A 26644-nucleotide genomic window follows, 5' to 3' on the forward strand; every position below is an offset into this window, starting at 1 on the left:
GCTTAGTAAGAAAGAAAAACAATAAAAAATAACAGCAACGAAAAGAATATACAAAACAAGTGATGCATGATGCAATTGCTCACCACCAGCCAAGCGATGCCCAGCCAGTCCCCAAGCAACAGCAGCTCCCCTGGCCAGCCCCACAGCTGTGTTATTCAGCATGATGCCACCTGGTGTGGGACATCCATTTGGCCAGCCTGGGGCAGCTGTCCTGGCTGCGTCCCCTCCCAGCTCCTGGTGCACCCCAGCCTCCTCGCTGGCACGATGGTATGAGAAGCACTGCTCTGCAACAACTAAAACATCAGTGTGTTACCAGCATTATTCTCATCCTAAATCTAGGACAGCACCACACCAGCTACTAGGAAGACAATTAACTCTATCCTAACTGAAACTGGGACACTACAGCACTCAGAAGCCCCAAATCAACTTTAGTGTATTGTGTGAAAGTCTATAAAAGCTGTATTACAGTTGTTTTAACTTCATGAAAAGGTTTGATTTGCGATGAAATATATTTTGAAATTCTCAGATACTGAACACTTTTAATACAGTGGTACTGTGACAACAGGAATGAGATATTATTTGTTTCAGCTTGTAGCCTCAGAATAGTCAGCCTTAAGGGAATAGGCACTGAATTTAGGGGATGTCGTCAATAGCTCAAAGTCTTCCAAAACTAGCAGTATTCTGCTAATACAGAGTCAAATCTCAAATTTTTATATAACTTGTTACATACATTTCAGATGTGTGCCCATGTTCAGGACGTTGCAGTAATTAATCCTAAAGCGACCTCACTCCTGACTTTTCCTCTGCTTTCTCTCACTTTGTCCGGATTTCTATTATGCTGGTTTTTCAACTTACCTAGCATCAGAAATTAAAAATAACGACTCTTAAAAGATATCCACAGTAACCATCGTGACCCCCCTCAAATATTTTCCCTCCTCCTTTCTCTGCAGCCCCCATAAGCTTTTCATTTGGGTGCAATTTTGGCAATACATGCAACATAACTCATTAATTAATGTCTGACCCTAAGCCTTGCAGTGAGACCATCTCACGAGCAAAGCAAAATATACAGTACATTATACCACACTCAGCTGCCCACCCCCTCGTTAATACTTTTTCACACAAAACCCTAAGATAATTTTTCATTTGTAGGGAGGTTATTATATGAAAATACATACCGTAACATTAAGATACTTTTTCATCTATAGGAAGTTTATTATATGGAAATCCATCCCGTAATCACCTTGCCAGAATGCCTGAATGAGCTGTCACGCACCTTCCTTTGGGTAACACAGGACTTTCGCTGAAACTGAAGTTTGCCAAAATATTCAGCTTTGTTGTGCGTTCAACCAACTAATAGCAAAGTGAAGAAGAAGATCATAGCAATAGATATGACAAGCCTTTGTGCTGCCTCAGCATAGTCCATGGAACGTTGCATTTTTGTTGGTTGACTTTCAAGCTTTGACTTTTTGACTTTTTTGTTGGTTGTCCGTTGACGTTCAAGCTCAGCTACTGTCCTCGTCAGATCCTTGTTAGAAAAGGGAAGAAAACAATGCTTACAATCAGTTTTGCTTTTGGGAATTTCTACAAATTACACCAGATGAAAAGTACTTCCTTGCCGTCTGCCTTATTTGGCAAGAAATTTCTGTATAAAGGGACAATATACAGAATTGTCAGTGTCTGATTTAGAGTATGAAGTTTGTTTCAGAGAATGACTGAAATTCCCCATTAATGATGAAGAGGTCCTAAACCTTCTCCAGCAGAGACAACAGTTGGTTGTTGAACCCTCAGGACTGCAAAATTATTTTTAGACAATAACCACTCAGAACCCAAGGTGGAGAAAGAGTCTCAGGAGTAAATGAAGATGTTACTGGGGAGAATACAAACAAACTCGGAGAGGAAACCTGAGCATGGCAAGGGCAGCAGCAGGTTTGCAAGAAAGTTGTGTTTCCTTCTCATTTCTGAAGGATGAGTCTTTTTCTTGCCTCAGTTTCACTCAGGTTCCCTGGTTTCTGGGCTTTTCCCATGCAGCTCCTTGCCCATGAGTGCCAAGGATGCTATAATGAACTTCCAGCCTATGGAGGTGCCTGTGAAGATGGAGGACAAACCACGCCACACCACCCCTCTCATTGGAGGCCAGGGGTGCTCTAAAACTGCAGTCTGTCTGGAGACCCCTTGGTTTAATATACTTGGTTCAAATACTCACACGTACAGAGGATGCACACCCTCCTCTCACCACAGCCAAGAAACAGACCACATCACCAGCCCTTGTATATAGAAAAGTTTTTTGCGGTCTTACTGCCATCGGAGAGATGCAAGTAGTTTGGAAATCTCTTGTGTGCTTTAGCAGCAAAACAAAATATTTCCAGATTTTGACAAGTAAGAAGTGCAGCTTGTGCAAATTTGTTGGAGAAGGGGTTTGTCTTTCTATAGAATAGGCCTAAAAAGCAGCCAGTTTTGCAAATATGCAGGCCTCAGCACCTCCTCACATCACATAGCAGGGCACACTGAGAGAGGGGATGGGCTGCAGGGTTAGGAAACCTTGCTCTGGACATGAAGTTTTGGTTAAGCAGAAGAAAAGAGTTTGTAGTGAGATAATGATTTACTTGTGGGTCTTATAAATTTACTTACAGTAGCAAAGAGCAGCATTCCAAATAGAGCGTATATAGCCTGGAACACCTGTAAGGAAGAGCAGAGACCTGTGAGCATTGCCTCTATGAAGTGAAAGCCAGAAACCTGTAAGAGTGACATCCCTTACTGCTTTTGAACCCACAGCAGCACTGAATCTAAAACAGACCACACAATTAAAACAAAACAATAAATGATGTAGCAGTTAACCTGAAACAGATGTAAATCCACTTCTGTTATTTACATAACTGTGATCCATAATTGTTTGGTTTGGAAAGAAACAAAACTCATCAGTTTATTTTATTGGATAATCCACAAGCACTTTATTACCTTTTTAGCCAGCTGCTCTTGCCATTCATTATGAAATAAAACAGGAAAAAAATCACATCATAGATATATAAAAAGAAAATCTACTCATCAGCTGATTAAACATTAAACTTGCCTTCTAAATTTCTTTTTTTGCCAGACTTACCCTAATACAGAAAAGGAGCTCTGCACTGAAACAGTTTTATATTATTTGCTGCAATGTAAAGCTACTGATACTACCCTTGCCAAACAGAGTGATTACAGGTACTGCACAATATGGGCTGACCCATGCCCGTATATCCAGTAAGTGCACATCCAGTAAACTACTTACGTATGAATTTCTAAGGACACAAACGATTGCCCCAGCAGTGCCCAGGGTGCTTGTAGTGGTTGATATGGTCATGTTTGTCAAGGGTTTCTGAGGACACCAAGCACAGTAAAACTGTCTTTAGTTGCAATTAATCAACACATTTTTGAACCAAAAAAAAACCCAAATATTACATATTTTTCAAGGAGGGTGACTAATAAACTAACACCAGTGACATGCATAAAGACAAATCCTGAGATTACTGCAGCTGACTTAAGCTTTTGCTCCCTTTTCTGGTCTGTTAGTAAACTAAATAATTCTATAAAATGGATTTAATTTATTTCTAATTCTGTTTTTGTTAACCTCTTAAGCTGACTTCCAGCTCCTACTGCCTTCCTATTGATAATAATCAGCATTTCTGGGAAAGGCTCTAAGGAACAGATAAATGGTGATACGTTCATGGGTAAAAGCTATTTTGAAATAACATACATTCCATGTTTAAATTTTGAATTCTCTTGCCTTTACTGTAGGGAACCTGTAGACTGAAGAATGAGGATGGGACAGAGAGAGCAGGATTGGTGCTGTTAGTGCCACAGTTTTCAGCACAGACTGCTCCGCTTTCTTTCTTTTTACTTTCATAGAATCACAGAACCATTAAGGTTGGAAAAGCCCTCCAAGATCATCTGGTCCAACCATCCTCCTACCACCAATGCCACTAAACCATGTCCCTAAGCACCACGTCCAACCTTTCCTTGAACACCCCCAGGAACGACGGCTCCACCACCTCCCTGGGCAACCCATCCCAATGCCTGACTGCTCTTGCTGAGAAGAAATGTCTCCTAACTTCCAACCTGAACCTTCCCTGACGCAACTTGAGGCCATTCCCTCTTGTCCTATTTCTATGCTATTTTTTTGAATTGCAAACAAAACTTTTAGGAATTGAGTGACTCAAAAAAGCCAAAACAGATATAAAAGGGTCATTAAAATAATGACAATTTAGATTATTTGTTGTTACCTAATCCATTAGAAGTACTTACATTTGTCTTCAGAGCAAATAAAAACAGTAACAGGGTTGCAAATGCAGTTATTCCTCCAACTTGCATTATAGTCCCTGTTTCATAGAAACTAAGACAAAAGAAACAATCTGTTACCTCAAAATGCCCAAGCAGAACGTATGATAGTGAAAGAAAAATGCTTAAAGGACTTACTTTGAAATTATTCCAATTATTACACTTCCAGTTACTGTCTAAAAAGATAAAAAGGAGATTTTTTTTAAGAGAAAAAGAACAGCCCCACTTAGTAAATACTAAATATTTTTATTTTAGTTTTTGATTAAAGTGCAAAGTGCTAAAACTAACCTAAATGGTCAGGATTCTGATGGTAAGGTCCCTAAGGAGGCTGGATCCTCAGGCAATGCCTGTTATTAAGGTATTATAACTGTGTGTCTGAGTGTTGGAACAGTGGCACTGTCCTGATTTTCTGTGTTCAGAACACCAACCAGCAGCACAGAAAGAGGGGCTCATTCCCCAGTCAGTTTCTTATAGACGTAGCTGAGAGGATGGGACCTCTGAGAGCCACGTCACTCTCTGAGAATTTCTCGTATTAGGAAAATGAAGGACAAAAGGAAGACCTGCAAAATTGGCTCAGAGAAGACATTCACTCATTATTCTCTCCCTTGTACTTTGTACATCCATGACAAAATTTAGTTAAGTTTCATTCTTGTTTCAGTGAATGGATACACTACTGCTGAGTTTACAGCCCTGTGATAAGCTGCAGGGCTTTGTGACCAGCCAACAGACATATCTGTAAGCAATTTTAGTTCTAAAGATCTAGCCAAGTGCTAAAATACACCATATATATATATATAATACACTGAGTAATGCATGGAACATCTAGAGAATGCCCTTGGTGCAGTTCCATCTGCCTTCAGGAAGAAAATAATCTTTTTCCCAATTGTTTGAAATGAGTATTGTTCAGAACAATTGCCTTGCAGAATGGGAAAAAAATTCCATGATGGAAATTATGCAGACACTTTTTTTTTTTAAACTATTTTTTTTTCCCTGAGGAAAATTTTCACTTCTATGTCTGATTATGAGAAATAAAAGAACTTGAAAAGGAAAAATCATGGACTTCAGCAATATACTTACCACTGTCCAAGTGCAAAAGGCATTTTTGGAAATAATTAGGCTGACAACTGAACTCAGGATAACAGTAGCAATAGACATCCTGGATAAAAAAAAAAAAAAAAAAGGATAAATAAATAAAAGCAACAAAGAACACATTTTTAGTGACTGATAGTTCAAATAAGCACAGCTAATAACGAGTAACACCTTTAATTACAGAAAGCAAAACATTCGGATTTCATACATAGTAATTCATCCACTAAATATTCAGCTGTTTCTTCGATATATTTTTATATTATTGAAATGAAGTCTTAGTTATGGAAGCCATACTGACTGAAATGGAGAAATGACTCATTACTTATATACTTGCAAGTCAAGTAAATAAACAAATACTCAGGTATTTGTCATATATCTGTAGGCACATCAGAAAAATACTGTGGGTGCATCTTTAACAATTGTTTACCCCTAACTTGCCCAAGTGATTACCATTGAAGATTTTTATTAGAAGGCTGCATCAGGGGAAACAAAGGGCCATGCTTTTGCAAAAGAGGATTTGATGTACGTCTATAAGCTTTTTGATAAACAGTACATCAGCATAACCAGTGGCTTTATGTTATTCTGCTTTTTGTGTCTCTCTACACACCTGAGTGCAACGAGCAGAGCTCAGCCATTGCAGACAGCCGTGGCTGGACATGACCTGAGCCCATTACAGTGTAAAAGCCAGACATGAGCCCCAGTTCATGGATCGTGCCTCAGAAAGAGCACCCTCGCTTTTCCCTCCCCACCCGACAGCCCCCAGGCAGCTGTGAGGTTTTCTTCCTCTTCCACTCAGCACCTGGCCAAGCGCAGCCGTGGGAGCTGCCTGACTGCGCGGTGCCCAGAGCTTGCAGAGAAGCTACAGCAGTCAGCTGTTTTCAGCACACAGTGCTAGGTAGATATCTATTTACAATCCACATTGCACTTCCAGCCTTCGATGAAGAAAAAAGTTTGTGGAAGATGTGAAGAGGAAGCATTAAGAAATGAGATTCATTTCCTTCTCATACCTCAACGCTACCAACAAAGAGAGCCAAATGCTGCAGGAAGAGAAGCAGCAGGATACCAGGGGGTACTGATGATAATCTCTCAGAGTTCATAGTGTTTACCTGAACCAGCAGCTCGATGCGTCATTTCTGGGTACTTACATAAGTACGAGGGAAAGCCAGTAGTAATTCCCCAGCTGATGCCGTAGCCTCGTCCTGGGCAAAGACAAAGCAGTAGTTACAGCATCCTACAAGACCTCAAAACGTGCATTTCAGCACGTCCATGGAGCACTACAGATTGTCAGAGTGTCAATGGATAAGTACAGCCCTGTCATTTATGCTTAGTGCTGCTTCCTTCACCCTGCTTTGCATGCTCCTCAGACCAAGGTCTCCACATCCACAATTCCTGGACAGCTCGGAGCGAGGAATTTAAATGGCAAAGGTGGTTGATGAACAGTAACAGACAAATAAAGGCAATAAGCAGTAACAGATTCAAAAGTCTGTGCCTGTGATCATCTCTGGTGCTGTCTGGAGGCGATGTGCTGAAGATGAGAATGTTTATGCAGACAGAGTGATCCTCCCTTCCTTTCACATTGAAAATGCCCCTTTAATAGACGTGGTGGGTAGCCTTGTTTCCCCTGTGTTGCTACATTCTCTGCTTGTATGCCACCTTCACCAGTAAATACACTAGTTCTGTGACAGTTCGTGTCACAGAAGCCTGCAAAAAAAACGCCAGGGACTTCCCCAGGAGCTGCTTACCTGCTACACAGGAGGTGAGGTAGTCACTGCAACAGCCTGTATTGCTCAATTCGTGCAAATCAGGCTGACTGCAATTGCATTTGGGGTGTAAAACAGCCTCTCTTACTTTCCTTTTTAACTAATTAGCTTAATCTGCCAAAGACTTGGACTTCTGGATCTCCATCTTTTAACTGCAAAAAAAAGGAGTCAATCCAAGCCCATGTTCCTGTGAGAAGTGAGCTGGGAGGAGGCTGAGAGATCACCAAACTGCCCAAATGCACAAATTACATAATGCTGTAACTCGCTGTGACACAGCTGTCATGAAGCTCTCATTACCTGTTATTTCCCTTATGAGCACCCAAGCAGCAGCTGTTGTCTGGCCCCCAGACAGCCAAGAGCTTAGCTTAACCATGACACATGCTGCCAAGAGATGCTGGTGCATGAGGGATTGAACAGCACCTGGACTTACCAGCACAGAACTCCCACAGTTACAAGGAGACAAACTGCTGCAAGCCAGTAGACCTTCTTGCTGAAATCTAGAGAGACGAGGTAGACAATGTCATTTCAGTATTTCATCAATGCAATAAAAGTCATGAGTAAAACAACCGTGCTATGCCAAGAATGCATGGAGAAAGAGTGAAATGTTTCTTTCTTTTTTGTTGTTGTTGTGAGTTCCCCATGAAAAAGCCATCAGGCACCCTGTGGGACATGCCAAGGGGCAGGACCTCTGGGTGGGTATTCCTCCCCACAGGTGTACAAGCAACACACAGAGCTGTGGCTGTAAGGCACACGTCCCATTTCAGTATGTCCCTAACAAGGCTGGTGATTCGCCAGCAACTCTAGAATGGTGCTATAGGCCCTTTATTTACTTTCATCATATGCTCAGTGCTGACTAGTCAATCAGAAATTGGCAGCTTGGGCTAGTACTGAACGGTGGCTGGCTACCCCTATTGCTGCTGAACACGAGCTACCTTGCCATGATTCATGGCAGTCCCATGCTATCAAAACATCGATGCACACATAGATCAGGGGCTGGGCCCAGCACTTTAAAAACAGCCTCAGGTATCCATTCCTAATCTTACTCGGAGTTAATGCAGACTTTGGTCTTTAACTTTACAAGGCATAGTAACTTTAACTTTACAAGGCATAGTAATCTTTGTTCTGCACACAGAACAAAGATCGCATTTATTGCGGTTACTGATATCTTGTATATACTGATTAACAAAGTCCTTCCTCATCTTACAGTAGTGAGAACAAAAATATGTGTAGCTGTAGTTCTGTAGTTTTACCTGCTCTCCACAGTTGTTGGATTAGAAAGATTATACAACCAAATTACGGTTTTAATCAATTATCACACAGATGGAATTGGTACATCCCTTAGCTACCAGAGTTTGTCTCTCCAAACTTATGGCAGTAACTCAAACAGGACATGTTTGACTCCTCATGGGGGAGATGTTACAGGATTTCTGAGCGCAAACCCATTTCACAAACATATTTCTGTGCTTTTGTCCTGAGTAAGACCCGTGGTCTAATAATCCTCATGTGAAAATAAGTGATACTGAGTTTATGAGTTATATTTTCTTCAATGCCCTTAAATGTGAGGCATTCATTTTCATAGGCAGGGGAGTGCAAATCCAAGCTAAAGCAGAGTGGTACAAGAGGGTTGGATTTAAAGATCTTAGGAAACTTTGGGTGAGAAGCACAGCCCAAGGATATGTCTGGAATATACTCATACTATAATGATAAGGGGGAAGGGGCTAGTCCAGCTGAAACATTAACTAGCAGGGATTTAACGTTAACCAGCAATGATTCACTGTTTGGTGTATGCCTCCCCCTCCATCAAAGGCTAAGCAAAAAAGACTAAAAGTGCACATGCTGACTGCGTGGCACTGACCAGAGCTCTGCCAGCAGGAGCCCAAGCAGCGCATGTGGAAGGTGTTGCACCTATAGACAAACGCTTCTAGGAATGATGGAGGTGATGTGCCAAAAAATACTTCTGCAATTATACCACTAATAGTTCTTTGTGTATGCTCAGCACAGAATCAAGCAACTCTTGACAACAGAATTTTGTACTTGGCAACTCCCTCTGTCTTGCCCAGGCAGAGGCACTTACCTTTAGCGAGATGACACAAATCTGTTGGTTCAGCCCTTCTAGCTGGAGATTTTGATGTTGGTCTGTCTCCAGAACGCACACTAAAGTCTATGCTTTGGGATTGTATGCTACCTCTGCTTGCTGCTTGTCTCCCCTGTTCTTGCACTAGGCTTGTGGCATTAGTGAGGTTACGGTTCTCTGGTGACACTGGTCTGCAATATTCAGTGTGTTCATCGATGAAAATAACTTCTTTGCTAGTAAAACATCCATTTGATTCACGTTTCCTGGTGATCTCCTTCGATACCTGGATGTCTGTTAAAAGAAAGATAAAAGTATTATGAACCCAGCTGTGGACAGAGAGTCTGTTTTTATATGAAAACTACAAAATTTTGCAATGCTGAGCGCTGGCCCACTCTCTGCGTAGTGTCTTCTACAGTTGATGATCCCTTTCTTTCTAATAAGATCACACTTTGATAAAATCATGCTTTAAGGCAACTTGTGGCAATGGATCTGAAATATGTCGGCAGGATTTGGGAACCTCTACCTTCCATTTTCCAAGCCGAGATTTCCGCATGCCACTAAGAATTAAAGCAAACATACCCTCTCCTGTTAGTCATAGAATTTTTATTTCCAAAATTACGAGACTCTGCATACCAAGCATTTTCCACCTACCTCTAATCACGAAGCCAAAACGAGGCAGAGGGAAACAGTTGGTGTTCTGGTTTGCACATAAACATCTCTTTTTTGCATCAAGATGATGTGGGTAGTACTTCAGGAGGTCTTCATTATTTCGTTTCTTAGGGGCTTGTTCCATCCAGCCAGTTCTCCTTGACTCATGCCTTTTATCCCAACTATCCATTGTCTGTGCTGGGTTGTTTTTTCCCTGTATTTCCCACCTTCCAAAATATGACAAAACAATTTGTGGGTATTAACTTCAAAATGATGATCAGCTGCAGACAGCATAGAGAATGGGGCAAAGGGAAAGCTTTGCCAGCCTTTCTCGAAGACAAGTCCTTTAGCTTGGGAGACCTGGGTGATCTCCGTGCACCTCTCCCTTCTGCACTGGATGTACGAGCTAGCTGTGAAGTCTGACTGCACACAGTAGTCGTGGCATACGTGTTTAAGAATTAAATACACATTCAGGAGTACATCAGCAGAAGCAGTAAGTAAAACTTTTTGAAAAACTTACCTTTGTTAATGTCTTGCTAACAGCCAAGGGTGGGGTGGCAGTGCGGTGTCTGCAGCAAGGCAAGCAGCCTTCCACGATGCCGAGTCCAACACCTCCTGTTTCACCTAAGAAGCACCTCAGTGCCTTCTTAGATCTTTGTTCCTAGACTTTGTCTCTAAGCTGCTAAGTAAGGGATCGCTGCTAGGTAAGCCCTGAGGTTTTCCGCCCTTCTCTTCTCTACGATCACTGACTCTGATGAAACCGATCACACTGTGGAGGAAATGCAAATATGTAGGTACATAGACCGAAACAAAACCAAAAGCAACTGCTTCTTGCCTACCTGCAAAGTTTGCAGATCCCAGCTGTGACTTGTTCACTCCCTTGCTGAGGTAAACAGAAAGGGTATGTTGAAAATTAACGTATCCATATCAGGCTCTTGCTAGTGACAAGTGCCATGGGATAATTACGGGAATTTATATTGCGATGTCTTTCCTCTATAGGCTGTAAAGGCAAGCTTAGCCCATTTGCAATGACCTATGGCTCACCTTGAACAAGTGGAGACCTTGATATGAGGACATGGCAAGTTCACCTCAGTATTTAGTGAACAACATTTCTGTCTGATCAAGTGCTGGTTTGGAACTAGAAGCAACAACAGAGCGTCTTGTGCTCTTCTAGAAAACAGTGTAACAAAGGCCAGCGTGACATCGGGGAGGGGAATCTATTTAACAAATCTCTGAAGAGATTGGTTTTACCCACTCCCCACTAATTCTCTCCTAGACTGTATGCACTCACACACACCTACTCAGAAGCAATGAGACACACGCCTGAGTAGTCCAGCAGGATCACTTGCACACAGCTCAGAAGTCAAAGGGTATGGTCTAGTGCATCCTTATAGTGGCTGGGATGGGTGGTGGGATTTTTCCTCACTGCTGATGAAGAACAAGTTTTCTGACAAATCTTTTTTATCTTCTTATCTAGCCTGGCTCCATTCTCTCTGCAGTATTTATACATTTATGAGTTCCCCCCCCCCCCCAACCCTTCTCTTCTCCAGGCTGAATGGTTCTCTGGGGTTGCCCAGTACAAGGAGACACGGGACTACTGGAATAATTCCAGCAGGGGGCTGCAGGGATGCCAAAGGGGCAGGAGAATCTGCCATAGGAGGAAAGGCTGCGGGCTGGGGCTCTTCAGCCTGCCTGGAGAAGAGAAGGCTTTGGGGGCTAACACCACTCCCTGTAAATACCTGACAAGAGGGCATAGGGAAGATGGAGCCAGGCTCTTCTCAGGGTATCCAGTGCCAAGAGGCAACGGGCAGAAAAGGAGACAAGAAAACTTTGTTTAGACATAAGAAAAACCCTGTTTACTCTCAGGGTGATTGCACACTGGGAAAGGCTGCTCAGGGAGGCTGCGGATCCTCCATCCTTGGAGATACTCAGAACCCAAGTGGACACAGTCCTGGTCATCCTGCTGGAGGCTGACCCTGCTCCATGCAGGGGTTCTGGACCGGACGGTGCCCAGAGGTGCCTTCCAACCTCCACTATTTTATGATTCTATAAACTTTATTGCTGAAAGGCCGGTTATTTACCTTGATGTTCTCAGCATGACCAGCGTAAGCTTGCCAAGCTTAAATGCCATGAAGAAGAGGGCAAAGGCCATATTACTATCAAGAGCACAACTATCATGTTCACTTGGGATCCTAAGGCTTACTGTAGTCATAGAAATTGTATAAGTAAAAGGGAATGGACCTAGTCAACTAGCTGTGCTATTTATGCATTTATGTATTTATTTTAATAATAATGACAAATAATGATCTTGCTCTAAGTATTTTGTTAATGAGGATGCGTTGTTTGCAACTGGTTCAGCATCATTGGTGTGTAGCATTTCTTCAAGTCTCTTAATACCTGCAAAAGCAAAAAACATCTCAGTTCAAGCTTTTTTTCTCTTAAATAAATGTTTTCTTTTGTTCTCTAAAAACACAAGGGAAAGAAAATTCACCATGAGAATGGCTAAATTAATACAGGAACAGGTTGCTCAGTGCGGCTCTCTATTCTCCATCTTTGGACAGTCCCAAAATTTGACTGGAGAAGGCCCCAATAAATCTCACTTGGCATCCAGCCCTGCTTTGACGAGGAAGGTGTAGATGATTTCCCTTTTCCTTGCAATTTCTCTTTCAACCTTCATTTTTCTATTACTCTAAATGCTCCCAATTACCTCCCAGTCATCTCTTTTGCCAAAAACATACAGCATTCATTGAAGATTAAGTATTTTACAGCATAAAGGATGGATAACTTTTTACATATCCCACGAGTCACATAAATATTTGTGGTGCTGGGGAATTCCCACTTGATATAAAGGGTAATCTTCAAGAGGAGTGAGCCTTTGACAAAGAATTTGACTGCCTGACTCCTGATACAGGAAAAACAACTTAAAATGAAATTTTGCAAATTTTAAAGGTTTCACATAACCCAACAGAAGCGCTTTGTAATCTATGCTCTGAGCCAACATAGTATTTCCCATTTCCTACAAACTATAATAAAATGACCCTTACAACCTGAGAAAGGACAAGTAGATTTGAACTCATTGTTTGTAATGTTAACGTCTCCCAGAACTTGCATGCTATCACATGACATATTAGAAATAAAGCAACTTACATAAGTAAATCTTATCTACAGAATTGGAGAAAACCAATCTAAACCATCCAGGCTCATAACAACAAAAAGCTTTTCCAGGACTAATCAGGAGTTTTTTTATCAAGGAGCTTCTGCCATAGTTCAAGTTCAGCTTCAAATCAGCTGTGATTTTAAGAACTACAAGAGGAAAAAAAATACTATTAAAGATTGAACAAGTATACAAATTATTTGAAAGGATTTTTCAGGACCTGGTATTAAAGCATGTAACAACATGCATAAGTAATTTTCACATTTCCAACTTCCACATCCCCACCACTTTCTAAGCTTCTCACATACTTTTCTGAAGTCTGCCCACACATAGAGTCCTCCTGAACTTTTGGGCATGGGTACTCCAATACCTGCAAGTCCATCCACTAGGAGATTCTGTGCTTCCTTAAGTCGCTTTTTATTGGTGGGAAAAAACACATTATCCATCCAATCTATCAAAACAAGAAAAATATAATCCTATTTTACTTCCATCTGTAACAGAAAAACAAAAACAAAACAGCTCAATGGAAACATTTCTAGGGTGGCTAACCTCTGTCCTTAAGGAATTGACTGAGAACATGCTGAACAGGTCCAGGACAGCTATGGAAGACAGCCAGCTGATTAACAGCTTTCTGAATTTCATGATTCCTGGTGTACAGTACTCCAACTCTGATACCACTCATACCAAAATCCTTTGAGGACAAAAAGAAGACAGAGGTATATTTTTTACTTTATGCTTGTGCTTTATCAAGCCACCATGTTTAAAGTCATTGTGATACAGAGGAAAAAAGATCTCAAAAAAAGTATATTAGCCCATCAGCAGTTTGGCCAAATAGTTTTCCTATCCTGCAATAATAATATTTGATAACACAGTAAGAATCCAAAAACTACTGAGAACAGACAAGTAAATACAGCAAATAAATTTGGAATACATTTGGGATAAGTTTTGTCAATAGTGCCTACGGAAGTCTGTGTTCTGCAACAGTCACTGTTCAGAAAGAAGTGTTTCCAAAAGCTACATAAGGATGCAAAAGCATATAGTTATTAATATAAACTTTAAGTGAGTCCATAAGTAGGAAGCCATATATGGTTCAGTGTGCAAGGCATGAAATCCTGAATTCTCTTATTGCAAGATGCTTAGCCTGTACTACCAGCTTGGTGGAAAACAGTATCTATCAATACAGCTCTTACTGTATCTCTGCATTGACGCTGATGAAAGATGCTTAATATTTATGAATCTAGCATTTAGCTTCTCATTGAGCAGAAGTCCCATTAAAGACAAGGAAGTTGTTAGCCACACATAGAATGAACGATCAAGCCCAAGAAATATAGGATATATGGTAAGATTAAAGTTAAAAAACTGACATACTGTGCCATTTCTAGAAATGATCATTTTAATGTACAGTGCAGGAGTCTGCTCCATCCAAAAATGACAGCAAAACAAACAAACAGCCAGAACACTGCCTAACCGCTGAAGTATCAAATGAATCCCTGTCTGTAGTAGGAGATGTCAGATTATACGTGGTACATCAAATGTTCACCTCCAACATGAAATCCTTGAAAATATTCTCCACACAAAATTGGAGGCGTCATCTATGCCAGCCTGAAAGGACTGCAGGACAAATGACTGGCTATGGAAATTTTTGCTCATAAGAAACTCTGAATTATAACAAATTTTAGAACACCAAAGGAGAAAACAAATTAATAAACAAAGAAAAGCTCAGCTTTGTATCTATAATACAATTTATGTTCAAACAGGCCAACTGATTTTTGTGCTGAAATATCTTAAATTAAAACACAGAGATAATATTTTGACCTACCTTGCTAAAACCCCACATAAAATGAGTACGTTCTGGATCTGGTAAACTGAATGACAAAAGAGGACTCGTTACAGAAGAACAAGTTATGTGATCTTTGCAAAAAGTTTAAATTTGTAAAAATATTATTCATTTTTAGTAAAATTAATATATAACCTTTTCACGTGACATGGCTTTCTTCAGCATCCTTGCAACAAAACATTATCCTATGACACTGATCTCCTAAGTGCTCAGGCATTGACTTATAACAGAAAAGGATTTCCACTAAGATAACAGTCCAGTCACAATTCCCAGAATCCCACTGCATAGTCAACGGTCACACCAATATTAAAACAAAAGCAGTATTTTGATAGGGGATGCAAAGTGGCTCTTGGTGGAGAGGAATTCTTTGCTCAACTCTGCTGCACTTCAGGCTAGGGAAAGGAGACATGAACATTTTAGATCATGTATTTACAACTAAACCAATACACTTTAGTGGATTACTGAAGAAGATATTTTTTGTCCTTTGTTTAACTTTGTGTAAATAGGCCTGAGGCTGGAAACTTCCTTCTTCAGCCTAAGGAAGCTGCGTGAACTTTCACAAAAACAATAGTTTTTAAAGCTTTATTTATGGTTCATGACCTTGTGTGGATGACAATACCCAGTGGCTCCCTGTGCTTTGTTGTATTTGGATGGACTTGGAAATTTCCCCTCAGTGTGAGATTTATGCGGTTATATAAAGACGATCCCATACTTTCAGGGAAAGAAGTTTTATTGGTCAGATACCAATCAGTTTAAATATTCTTGAAACCTTTATTCTTTTCATAAGCTGTCAGAGGAAAATAAGAGCCCAACAGCATACTTGTCAGGAAGGAGGCTCATTATAGCAGGTGACTTGCACAACCTTAGGCAACTTCTTGAGCATTGCAATGAGAACCTTGTACTCAGGCCAGACAACAAAAACAATAAAAAAGCAGTGGCAAGATAATTAAGGGCTCTGACATTTTTTGATTACTATTACCATACCACGGAGATTAGCTGGAAGCAGGACATCTGCCATCTGTCAGTCTAGGATGAAGATCCTAGATTAACTAGTCTCATCAAGTCACAGAGACTTGGATATGAGTTAGAACTATACTAGTTATACTAGCTAACCAGAAATTTGAAAAAAATGGCATAGGTTCCATTCAGGATGAAATATCTTCTAACCCCTGCTAAGAAATCATGCTTACCTTTCTAAGCTAAGAACACTGGTAAAGGTGACATCATCATAAACAGACAGCATGTATATTTCATCCATTATTACATGCAATTCATATCTATATAGAGAAAAACACAGGCACATTAACATATGCAAAGGAAATTTATTTGCATATATATATATATATAATCTTAACTACTCCCATGTAGTACCATAAGCATGCCTATTTGCTATTATATCCACCACACTAATTTTACACAGAGAGGTCACAATGTTTACGGTCACAAGACACTTTGTGAGCACTTGCTCATTACCAACATCTATCTATACATATTCTATATTTCTCAGCAGCAATGACATTCCCTACATCTGAAACAAAATCCAACAGCATGTTCAATCCAAAGGTTCTCAGGCATATTGTGGTCCCATCCAACTCTTATTTACAGCTTCAAGTGAACACAACAATATATTATAAAATCCCTTTGCCCTGCAAAATTTGTTTAGTGAGACTTGAGCCCAAATGCAGATGTTAGATTAAAAAATAAGACTTGTCATGCACTTAAGATAACTCTCTAACACACTTTTGATGTGAAAGCAGCAGTAAATGATAAGCCATGTTGTCATACTCGACACTAACAAGCCATGAGTGTGTTTAGAAATACTGAATAAATTGCAGAACACTTTTAAACACCCAAGTAGTGCAGGTGATGCTGATTGCATCCTGAAATCCATGGGTCATGCTGAGAAAAGATACAACAGTATTTCATTCCGAAGCAAACGGTTGGACTCCATCCTAAGCAATTTATTCTAGTGTTCCCAAAAAAGCCAAGCAAAAAGGATAGTTACACAAAAGCCATGCTCAGAACCTTGCACACCACCTCTTCAGAACGCGTACAAAGAACAGGAGATCATCAAAGGTGATTTTGCATCACTGCTATATTGCGTAATGGAAAATTAAATACCAAACAAATAGCACTGGGGTCCAAACCTGTGTGCAAACTCTAGACATTCCTTCAGTAACTGTGCTGGGTAAATGCCCCCTAAGGGATTGTGAGGGTTGATCAGGATTAATGCTCTGACCCGGATCCCCAGAAAAAAGAAAAACCAGTAGCTGGGGACACCAGTGACACCAAACTGAAGGCTAGGGAGGATGTAGTGAGTAAGTGTGTGCGAATCCTTCAGTGGAAAGTTATTTCAGTTGGAAAATTACTTAATTACATGTTATAATAACATACAGACTAAGCTTTCAGCTGCAGACCTTGTTTGGTAATTTTTCCAATACAACCCCAAGACCATACTAAGTAGTTTATTAGTAAATGAAAATCAGGTCAATGATCATTTGCAACACCCATTGATACCAACAGGCAAGATTATGATGTTGCAGGGATTAACACTGGTTCTACAGATACACTTCCAAAATAATTCACCAAGACTGAGCAAAGTTACTATAGATAAACATTAGGGAAGCTGAACAGAATTGGACTTTGGCATCTGATAAACTGCCAAGTAATTAACTTTTCAATGTTGCTTGTTTCTTTAAACAAGTAACAGAATTTGCAGAAATCAGAGACTGAGAATTGAATTACATGATGTTCTATGTTCAGAGCAACCAAAGAGGGTCTTGGGCAAACAGCTACTTTTTAAGTTATATTTATCAACTGTGTAGAATTTCTGTAATGGAAATTCTCTCTCCACAGAAGTTAAATTTTTTATTCAACTATTCTTAGAGATTGTAAATATTCTACTGTGTAATAAGAAGAGTCCCACTTGATTGAAAATGAGACTACAAATACAAACATAAAGAACTGTTTTTAACTCTACTGGTATTTTCAGAAAATCATCTATTTCCTATTTGCTAAAGTATCTTGAACGTATATTAACACAAGCTGTACATGGCAAATATATTTTTACTGTAAGCAGTCAAATAGTGTAATGGCTGCAGTGGGAACTTTCAAGACTTCAAATGTATCAACACGGAACAAATTCATAGTTAAATTAATATTTTTTGTTTCAGCTTATTTGATTTTTAGAAAACCTGACACACTGCAAATTCTAAGTCCATCCTAAGTCTCTCCGAAGGAGATTATTTGCATTAAGCAGCTTCAGAAGAACTCCAGGAGATAAAATTAAATTAGGCGGAAGCACTGATACTCGTTTTCCCATCTGCATGCAATTTGTCTGAACATGAATAGTTACTGTGAACAAGAACTGAACAAGAAACGAGCTTACAGTTTATTGTCTTTGATTCCAGCTACAGGAAGAAATTCATTGGAAACAAAGTAAGATGAAAATACTAAGCACGAACCACTTTTCCACCAGTACTCCTTGCATGGATAGCCTGTTTAGCATATTTGACATCTGACATGTATTAAGCAGAAGATGCTGAGTGAGGCATCAGTGTTCCTGGGAACAGCTGCTGTGGGATGGCAGATTCTCAAGTGCTGTTCCAGTCTAGTTCACCCGGTTGTTTATTACTTTATGTGTATCCAAACAGACGTTTGAGAGAACATTTGTGAGGACAGTTTCAGCTCTAGAAGGATGACAAACATGTGCAGATCTCAAAAGAGTGAACCTGCTTTGCGATTCAGCACCTCGTCCAGACAGCTCATGGATGCTAGCTCACCGCCCTGGCGAGGATCGAGTGGTAGGCATCTGCATGCTCAGTCTCACACAGGCTGGCAAAGGCACAGACAGATGACATAGACATACAGATGGTGTCTAAACATAGGTACCATGCTGATGAAGCAGTTAGCTAACTAGGAGAGCTTTGAGAGATCTTAAAAAAAAAAAAAAAAAGAAAAAAAGAAAAAAAGCTATGCACACATTCCTGTGTATCCAAAATGTCCACTTTTCTATATGTGACCTTATTTCTAATTGACCTTTATAAGTGTCCCTACCTGTACCTATATGCTTTATCTATTGTTAAACCCCATTTTCTATCTTGGAAGAGAACATAACAAGTCTGTCCCACTTACTCTTTTTTAAACACCACTACCACCATCACCACATCTTTGACAAAATGTATTACTATTCATCCTGTGCTTCCTCCGCAGGATCTTTTCAAGGGAGAGCACAAAAGTTAAGTGCATTTATAATTTTCCATGAAGTTCGTGGATTATGAATATCAAGACACTAAGAACAGGACAAATTTTAACTTGAAATATTGGTGAACACTGTTTTGTGGACACTCAAAAACCCCAACCGTTTCTGTAGAGAAGAAAAGCAGTTTCAAACACAGAAAGTTAAAAAATAAAAACGTACATGACAAGCAATATGATGAATAATACCCTCATTTATGCAATCCCAGTCAGAATAAAATAACTAAAAATGCTAAGAATTTTGAACTAATGATATTTCCTAAATTTTGGAAAAACTACAGTTTCCAAGGAGCCTTCCTAGTGGCAGTAAAGTCCTGCGTCGGCCCCCCTGGCCCCCACCAAGCTTCCCACAATGCTGTGGCACAGTGTATTCAGTCCTCTTTGCTAGCTGGAACTCAGAAGAGCCTTCTTCAAAAGAACATTCAACATCTTTCTTTAATTAACTGCATGGGTCATTACAGTAGCATATTCTCTCTTCTTAGGACCAGAACAATAACTTCCTTACAACACTTGGAGTTCCACTGAAATCTGCTGAACAGGAGATGTGGTCTTGAAAGATATATTAAGATCTGTTCTTCATAAAACAGAGCAAAGAGTGTCTCTGCATTTTGCTATTGCATTTTGCCCAGATTATAAAAATAAATTCAATTCCTGTTGCTAGAGCTGGACCCACCCCAGCCACATGACAGAAAATCTGCACAGATGAAAACGTACAAATGGATCGATACTGAGAACATACACTGCTTACAAAATAAGGAAAATACAAAAAAATCAGAAATCACTGTTATTGTTACCTGCTTTTTAGCTCTCTGTAATGCAGCTTCCAATTTTTCAACTGTTAACTGGAAAGGGTGACTTTCTTCATCAGTCACCTACAGGAGAAAAAAAAATCAGCAAGAAAAAAAAAAAGACGACAGTGAAGAAACACTCCCACCTAGTGAAAATATACTTGATACTGGCTTTCATAAAACAAAAATGTTAAACAAACAAAAGTTTTTGATGGCACTGGTTCAAGGAGGAAAACAGCAGCTCAAACAACAGCTCAGAATATGAAACTAAGAGCAGTCTTTTCTATATAACTCAACTATTTTGTTTTTAAATGTTGCACATACCCAAGACTACACCATCAGCAACTTACAGAACCTGTGTACTTGAAATCTCATGTGTTTGTTGGTTTGTTTGTTTTTTCTCTGAATGCATCATTTGGGCCTATAAACCATACTGCCCCTCTTTGACTTGCCTCGTGGGTTACTGAGCTTTCAAAAGGGGAACCAGTGTCACACACTTTCTGCAGTAGATACATGTTTCAATAAGGGGAAAAGGGGGAAAAAAAAAATGCTTTGAAAAAATTTACTCTTAGTAGGAATGACAGATTTAGAGCTCACAAATTATAATTCAGCATGTCAACACATAAGAGTTGCCTTATACAGAAGAAATGTAATCCTGCACATCTGATCACACCAGCCTGTCATGCTGCAGTCTGAAAAAAAAGGCAGACACTCTCTAAAAGTGATAGACTGGACCTGTTTTTTCCCTTGTACTCCCTTGCATTTTTTTTTTTCTTTTGGACTGCTCCTTGTGAAATGTCTGTTAAAGTATACGAATAGCCAAAACGTTACCTCACTGAACAAGGGCACATGAACAGGCTGTAGTTCACCATATAGCCACATTTTTGAATTTATACCACCATAGTAAGGAGCTGGAATAAGATATCCATCTAAAAGAAAGTTAAAAAATGAAATTAACATTTCTCATGAGAAATGTTGTTACGCTCTAGTAGACTAAATTGACAGTCTAGGAATTTGACATAGCATTTAATCTCAAAGCACTGTGGCCTAAAGCAATATTTAAACAAAACGGAAAATATATATAATATTTAAACAAAACGGAAAATCTAGTACTTGTCAGTCAACCCGAATTGTTTCACAGTCTTCTTCCTTAGCAATTTTAATAGCAGATACAAATTTGGTCATGTAAGTTGTATAAATAAAAGGGAATGGACCTAGTCAACTAGCTGTGCTATTTATGCATTTATTTATTTATTTTATTAATAAAGACAAATAATGATCTTACTCTAGGTATTTTGTTAATGTTCTGTCAATTTTTCATCGGGAACTGCTGCAAACCTGAACTACTTCCTGGTTGCCAGAGTGCCATCTTGCACCAAGGAAGCCTACGGCTCTGCAGAGCTCATTTCCCTCCTCATTTTATATGTTCGTGAGTAGCCCCAGCCTGGTGTTCTCCTGAAAATATTGCAAAGGCCCCATGTAAGAGGGTTTCACAGAGGACAGAGCGTGCTGCCTGCATTAATGCGATTTTACCACCTACGCTGAAGTCATTGAACCACATCACATTGCTCCACAATCTCGTCAAGGGCTCTTGGTGTCCAACAGTAGGGTGCTATAAGGGGGCACAGCACGGGAGTTACCCATCCTGGTCACCCTTCTTTTCTGGCAGGTCTTTGTGGATGTTCCCTGTTCCCTGCTGTGCCACACACCTACTCAGCTTTCCTCACTTCGGACCACAGAGGAAACAATTTTCCACTGCAGGGCTCTGTCCTCCTGCTGTCTGCTTGCTGCCCGCAGGCTGCAGCCCGTGCCTCTGCTCCTGCCTTCTGTCCCCACCTCTGCTTCCTCTTCACCGCTGCTCCTGACTGGGAAGCCCTCTCTTGCTGCAGCTCCATTCCCCTTTCCCAAATTCCTTCTGTGTGCTTTCTTTACCCAGTTACCCAAATTTTCTCGGGGTCCCTGATTTCACCCCAGTCCACCTCCCTCCCTGTGTGCCTACTCCCTCCAGCTTCATCATGGTTCCCACCTCTTCTTCTCATAACTTCTCAAAGTACACTTTGCATTTTCTTCATACCCTTCTCTTCCTGTAACGCTTTTCTCAAAAAAATACAGATTGTATTCCAGAAAGCAATGTATTCCAGAAAGTCTGCTGATACCTCAAACATTTTTCACCCTTCTAGAAATAACCAAAGCATTAATTCAAAGACACCCTGCTAGGGACAAACAAATGTCACACCTTGCTTCATTCAGGCAAGTATAATAAAAGCAGGCTGTCCTAAGTCACAATACTCTTAATATTCACTTTTAAATGCTTTCAAACAAAAATAATCAGGTTTGTACTCACCACCGGGGTCACGTAATACTGTTGACAAAATAGCAAAAACAGCACAACAGCCATTCATAACAGTTATCTGAAAAAAAAGTACATCAAGCTTTCCTTAGCAAAAATACCTGCACCTGTTTAGCCTAAATTCAAAATAATAGAGTGAAAAAGCAACAATACTACACTTATCATATGAAGTGCTTGATTGTTAGGCATTGACCACTTTTTCAAATGGAAAATTAACACTACCAAGACTTCTGCAAATCTGGCGTTTATCTCTCCCGTAGTGTCTTGCAGACATTTGTGTTCAGATTAACTCATCTTTATCAGTTTCAGAAAAATAAGATGCAAAGATAAAGCAGTTGTCTTACATTTTCTGGATTAAGTTCTTTTGCAGCTCTGGCATAGTCAGTTAGAAATTTGGCAATTTCTTCTCTGAAGCTAAAACACAGAATTAATGTCAATTATGTAATTACATATTTCTCAGAACAAAAGCACAAAATACGCACAGAAAAATGAAGTTTACAAAAAAAAAAAGAGCAAATGCATAATTCATTCTGTTATAAAAGCCTTCAATATTTTGTATTTCCTACAGATCAAATAATATAACTTCCTCAGCTATCCAGCGTGCCACATTTCATGAGACAGAAGCACACAGGAGCCATCTGCTACCTTGAGTAAAGTGACTGTGACTCAACTACTATTTCTGCACACTGGAAAAAACAAGAAAATCAAGAAGTATATTTGAGCCTAAGTGGAATATGTTTTTGGAGAAAGACCAGGGGTTTGGGTACCAGAAGCAGTGGAACCTGAGTAAATGAGAATCTTTAGATCAAGACAGGCTTTCAGCCCTAGCAAGGACCATGGTGGAGCTCCTGATGATCCTCAGGGAGCTGATACCTCACCTCTACTCTTTACACCCCACAGAGTTCCAGTTTCCCCCTCACTATGCCTAGAACACATCCTTCCAGGAGCAACCCATCACTAGCTCTGGAAAAAATGTCAATACACACTCTCTCGCACTCCAGTGAGACACCAGATCGTTGACCTTTGGAGATCCGAGTGTTTTTTGGCATAGTAAGGACAGGGAGGAAAACAGAACAAAAAGCCAGGCAAACAAAAAGCTTGCCAGCACACAGCTAACATTAACACACCTCTCCTTTGGGCTTACCCAAAGAATGAAACCACACCTTACTTCACATGAGCCATGACCAGTGCTGAGCACAAGCAGTGTCAAAAATGCAAAAATGAACTTCTCACCTTCTAATACCTTGTGCATCAGAATACTGGAAGAGATCAGGCTCCAGATAATTCATGTCAGGTCTTGTGAGCTAGTTACATGAAAGAGAGACGCTGTAGAACATGGTGTTCTTGGGAGTTTCTGTTCTGCTGTACCATACTTTTTTTTTTTTTTTCCCCAATTGTTCAATAACAATAAGGAAATGGAGAACATAAAAAATAGTGATGTAAAATTATGTTCATTCTTTGAATTTCTCTTTTTTAAGATATTGCAAAACAACATCAAATCCTCATCAAAACAAAGGAAAAAAATAACGAAGGAATTATTTATCAGTTTGTTCTGTCATATATTACGTCAAGTCTTGAATATCACATTGAGGAGAAGCATACTAGCTGCATTTCAGTGATTATGCAACCACGTCTAAGGTATATCAAAGCCCAGACAATTCTTTCAGTATTTATGACATCAGCCTTTAACGCACATGGCTTTGATTAGCTTCTCAACAAGCAGAAAACAGTGGCAGTAACCCTAAGCATTAAGAAGAAAACCAGCCGTATTATCAGCAGTGTCTTTCTTGCTCTCAGAGCAGGTATCTCTCCTGAAAACTGGCTCTGTCTTACCCTCATTGTGGCATCGATTTTGGTTTATTCCTAAGAAAATGCTCCTCTCCAGTTGCCAGCCCTGCCCACTCATCGGCCAGCCAAGCCGGACACTGAGTTTATGCACAATCCTCCACCGCCAGCACCGCAGGTGTGCTGCCAGCTGCACTAGCGCAAAGGCACTGCCACGTGTAAGTGAGGAGAAGCAAGAGGTAAATTGCTCCCTGCAGAAGATGGTCTGGCAACTAGGGCTTAGCTTTGCTAGCACGTGAGCCAGAACATCTCGCTTTCCAGCAGATAAACTGGAATTAACAAATCTGGGGTGACTCTGGCGTCCTGCCCTGCAGGTGACTTCCAGTGCTCGGCTGTTACCCGGACGCGGCCCGAGAGGGGCCGGCAGGCAGCAGCAGCACCTACTCTCTCCCCTATCAGAGCAAAGCAAAGCGCGTTCTCGCTGGTCCCCAGGTTCGGCACGCCCTGGAAGAGACGAAGCCGTTGAGGGACGCCGGGGACGAGCCCGCCCGCGGCGCAGCGGCCGCTCCCCGCACCTCAGGGTTGCGCTCCCGGTCGAAGGGGTCGGCGAGGTAGAGGGCGAAGCCCTCGTCCAGCAGCCCCGGGGCAGCCCCAGCGATGCGGGCGCCGCGGCCCGAGAGGGCCGGGCTCGGGGCCGCCGGGGAGCCGCCGCCGCCGCTCATCCTCCGGCGAGGGGCTCCTGCGCTCGCCGCCGCCGGGCCGGGAGCCGCCGCCCTCCGCCCGCCCCGGGCCCCCGGCCCCGGCCCCGCGCCCGCCCCGCCGGGAGCCGCCCCCAGCCCCGCGGTGCCGGCCGGGCCTGGGCCGGGCCGCCTGGGGGAAGGCTCAGCTGGGGAAGGGGCAGAGCGGTGCCGGTGCGGGGAAAGAGAGGTTACCTTCGGCCCAGGAGCCGTAGGAAGGAGAGGAAGCCCGCCGCGGGGACGGCGGAGTGCTGCTTTCCCCTGTCCGTGCGTAACGCGCTTTTTAAATTAGGGATATTTTACTTCAAAACTAAAAGGGGGCTTTCAGACGTGTAGGAAATCGGCGGAGTTTCAGCGCTTGGAGAAATCGGCCTCAGAAAATGGGCTAAGAGTCAGCTGTTGGCACAGAGTAAAACGTAACGCACCAAAAAGCTCCTGCCGTACCTTTGTAGTAGCTCAACAAGGTCACGTTGTTCTGCTCAGGCACTTTTTCAAGCAGTGCTTTAACGCAATGCTTGCATATTGTCAAGGCAATATATATTAAGAAATAACTTACTTAGTTTCCTGAAACTTGGCAATAATTACAGAAATGGGGAAAAGCTCTGAAACTCGTATGGTTCATCTGAAGGGTCCGAATATCTTCCTAATAGAAAATCCCAATAAACTATAAGGATGGTCCTGATCCTAGGTATCCTTATGCTGGAATTGTATAATGTGACATAGATGGGGGTGGGGGTAGGGTTCAAATATTTTGCTTTTTATTCCAAAAGCTGCCACTCTCTGAAAGTAAAGGAAATCACCCAACAGCTGTACGACCTTAATGATCTTTCGTGTACCTCATGTCAGCATCCACTCCTCCAGCAGCTCCATAGTGCTGTACCTTTGCCTAAGTCCAGCAGTTGTCATTGCTGCAGAACCTTACCAGCTGGTGTTAGGTGACCTACGAAGAGGAGGTCGTCTTTTCGCACAGAGCAGTTCCAAAACGACCTTTTCCTGAGGTACCATTCTTCACTAAATCATTTCAACTAATTCAAGTTATCAAAACCAAAAATTTTGGGGCACTAGTGTGAGACGGTGCTCTTAAGAGCTACAAAATCTGCCCTGGTTATCTAATTGCAGTCGATACCCAGAGCTGCTGTACCACATTACTGGGAGGCACATACCTGGGAGTCTCACAAAAGCTCCACCAGCTGCTAGAGGATTTGGAGGAGGAATTTTTCACACTTCATTTCCATTAGGTTGACTTGCACTTGTGACCTAAATACCAGTAAACTGATTTACCACTTCTTTGCCAGCTACTATCTGAGGATCGGAAAGTATTTTATCCTAGACCTCTGTGATGCATTACTGAGAGAGTACTGCTAACCATCAGCCCATAGATTTTCACTCTGGTATACCTATACAGATTGTCAGCCTTTGGTCTGCTTTAGGAATGGAAGAACTGAAGTGCTTGTCACATTGTGCCTGTGTTAATACAACAGAGCAATGATCTATGACTTGCTAAAAAACTGAAAAAATATTTGTTATTATAAAAGTGATATTTCAAAATTTTGCACCTGAGGCAAAACTGGGCATTAGTTAATTAACGTTAAATATATTGTATATTACAAGCGTGCACTGAAGTCAGACATTATCACTGTGACCAAGCTGCCATCTCCCTTCTGCTCCCAATGCCAAATACGTGACTTAACCCACACTTACATCTGAAGCCACGATCATGCTAAGAGACAGCCCGTTTTAAGAGAGTGCATACAAATGCAATAGGGACTGTACAAAACCCTGTAACAAAATGTATTGAAGGTCTGCTGATTTGAAAGGCCTTAGTCCTGCTGGCTGAGCTTCTCAAGTAGCAGCTAT

The 26644-nt window shown here is 41.2% G+C and overlaps 1 protein-coding gene across 1 annotated transcript; it reads right to left on the bottom strand.

Moving 5' to 3' along the window:
* Nucleotides 1-1327: 1327 nt before the first annotated feature.
* Nucleotides 1328-24772, bottom strand: LOC118247519 (1-aminocyclopropane-1-carboxylate synthase-like protein 1). Its single transcript, XM_050708423.1, is given in 26 exon segments — nucleotides 1328-1525; nucleotides 2629-2676; nucleotides 3263-3349; nucleotides 4276-4363; nucleotides 4447-4484; nucleotides 5386-5464; nucleotides 6543-6596; nucleotides 7588-7654; nucleotides 9232-9522; nucleotides 9883-10106; nucleotides 12192-12276; nucleotides 13027-13123; nucleotides 13125-13163; nucleotides 13165-13182; nucleotides 13342-13484; nucleotides 13583-13724; nucleotides 14853-14898; nucleotides 16061-16147; nucleotides 17018-17119; nucleotides 19923-19999; nucleotides 20747-20844; nucleotides 22260-22326; nucleotides 22610-22679; nucleotides 23499-23569; nucleotides 24495-24554; nucleotides 24626-24772. Coding segments are annotated over 26 exon segments (2508 nt in total). The 3' UTR covers nucleotides 1328-1342.
* Nucleotides 24773-26644: the final 1872 nt, after the last annotated feature.

This window comes from Cygnus atratus, chromosome 2, assembly GCF_013377495.2.
Source record: "Cygnus atratus isolate AKBS03 ecotype Queensland, Australia chromosome 2, CAtr_DNAZoo_HiC_assembly, whole genome shotgun sequence".
NCBI classification, from domain to species: Eukaryota; Metazoa; Chordata; class Aves; order Anseriformes; family Anatidae; genus Cygnus; species Cygnus atratus.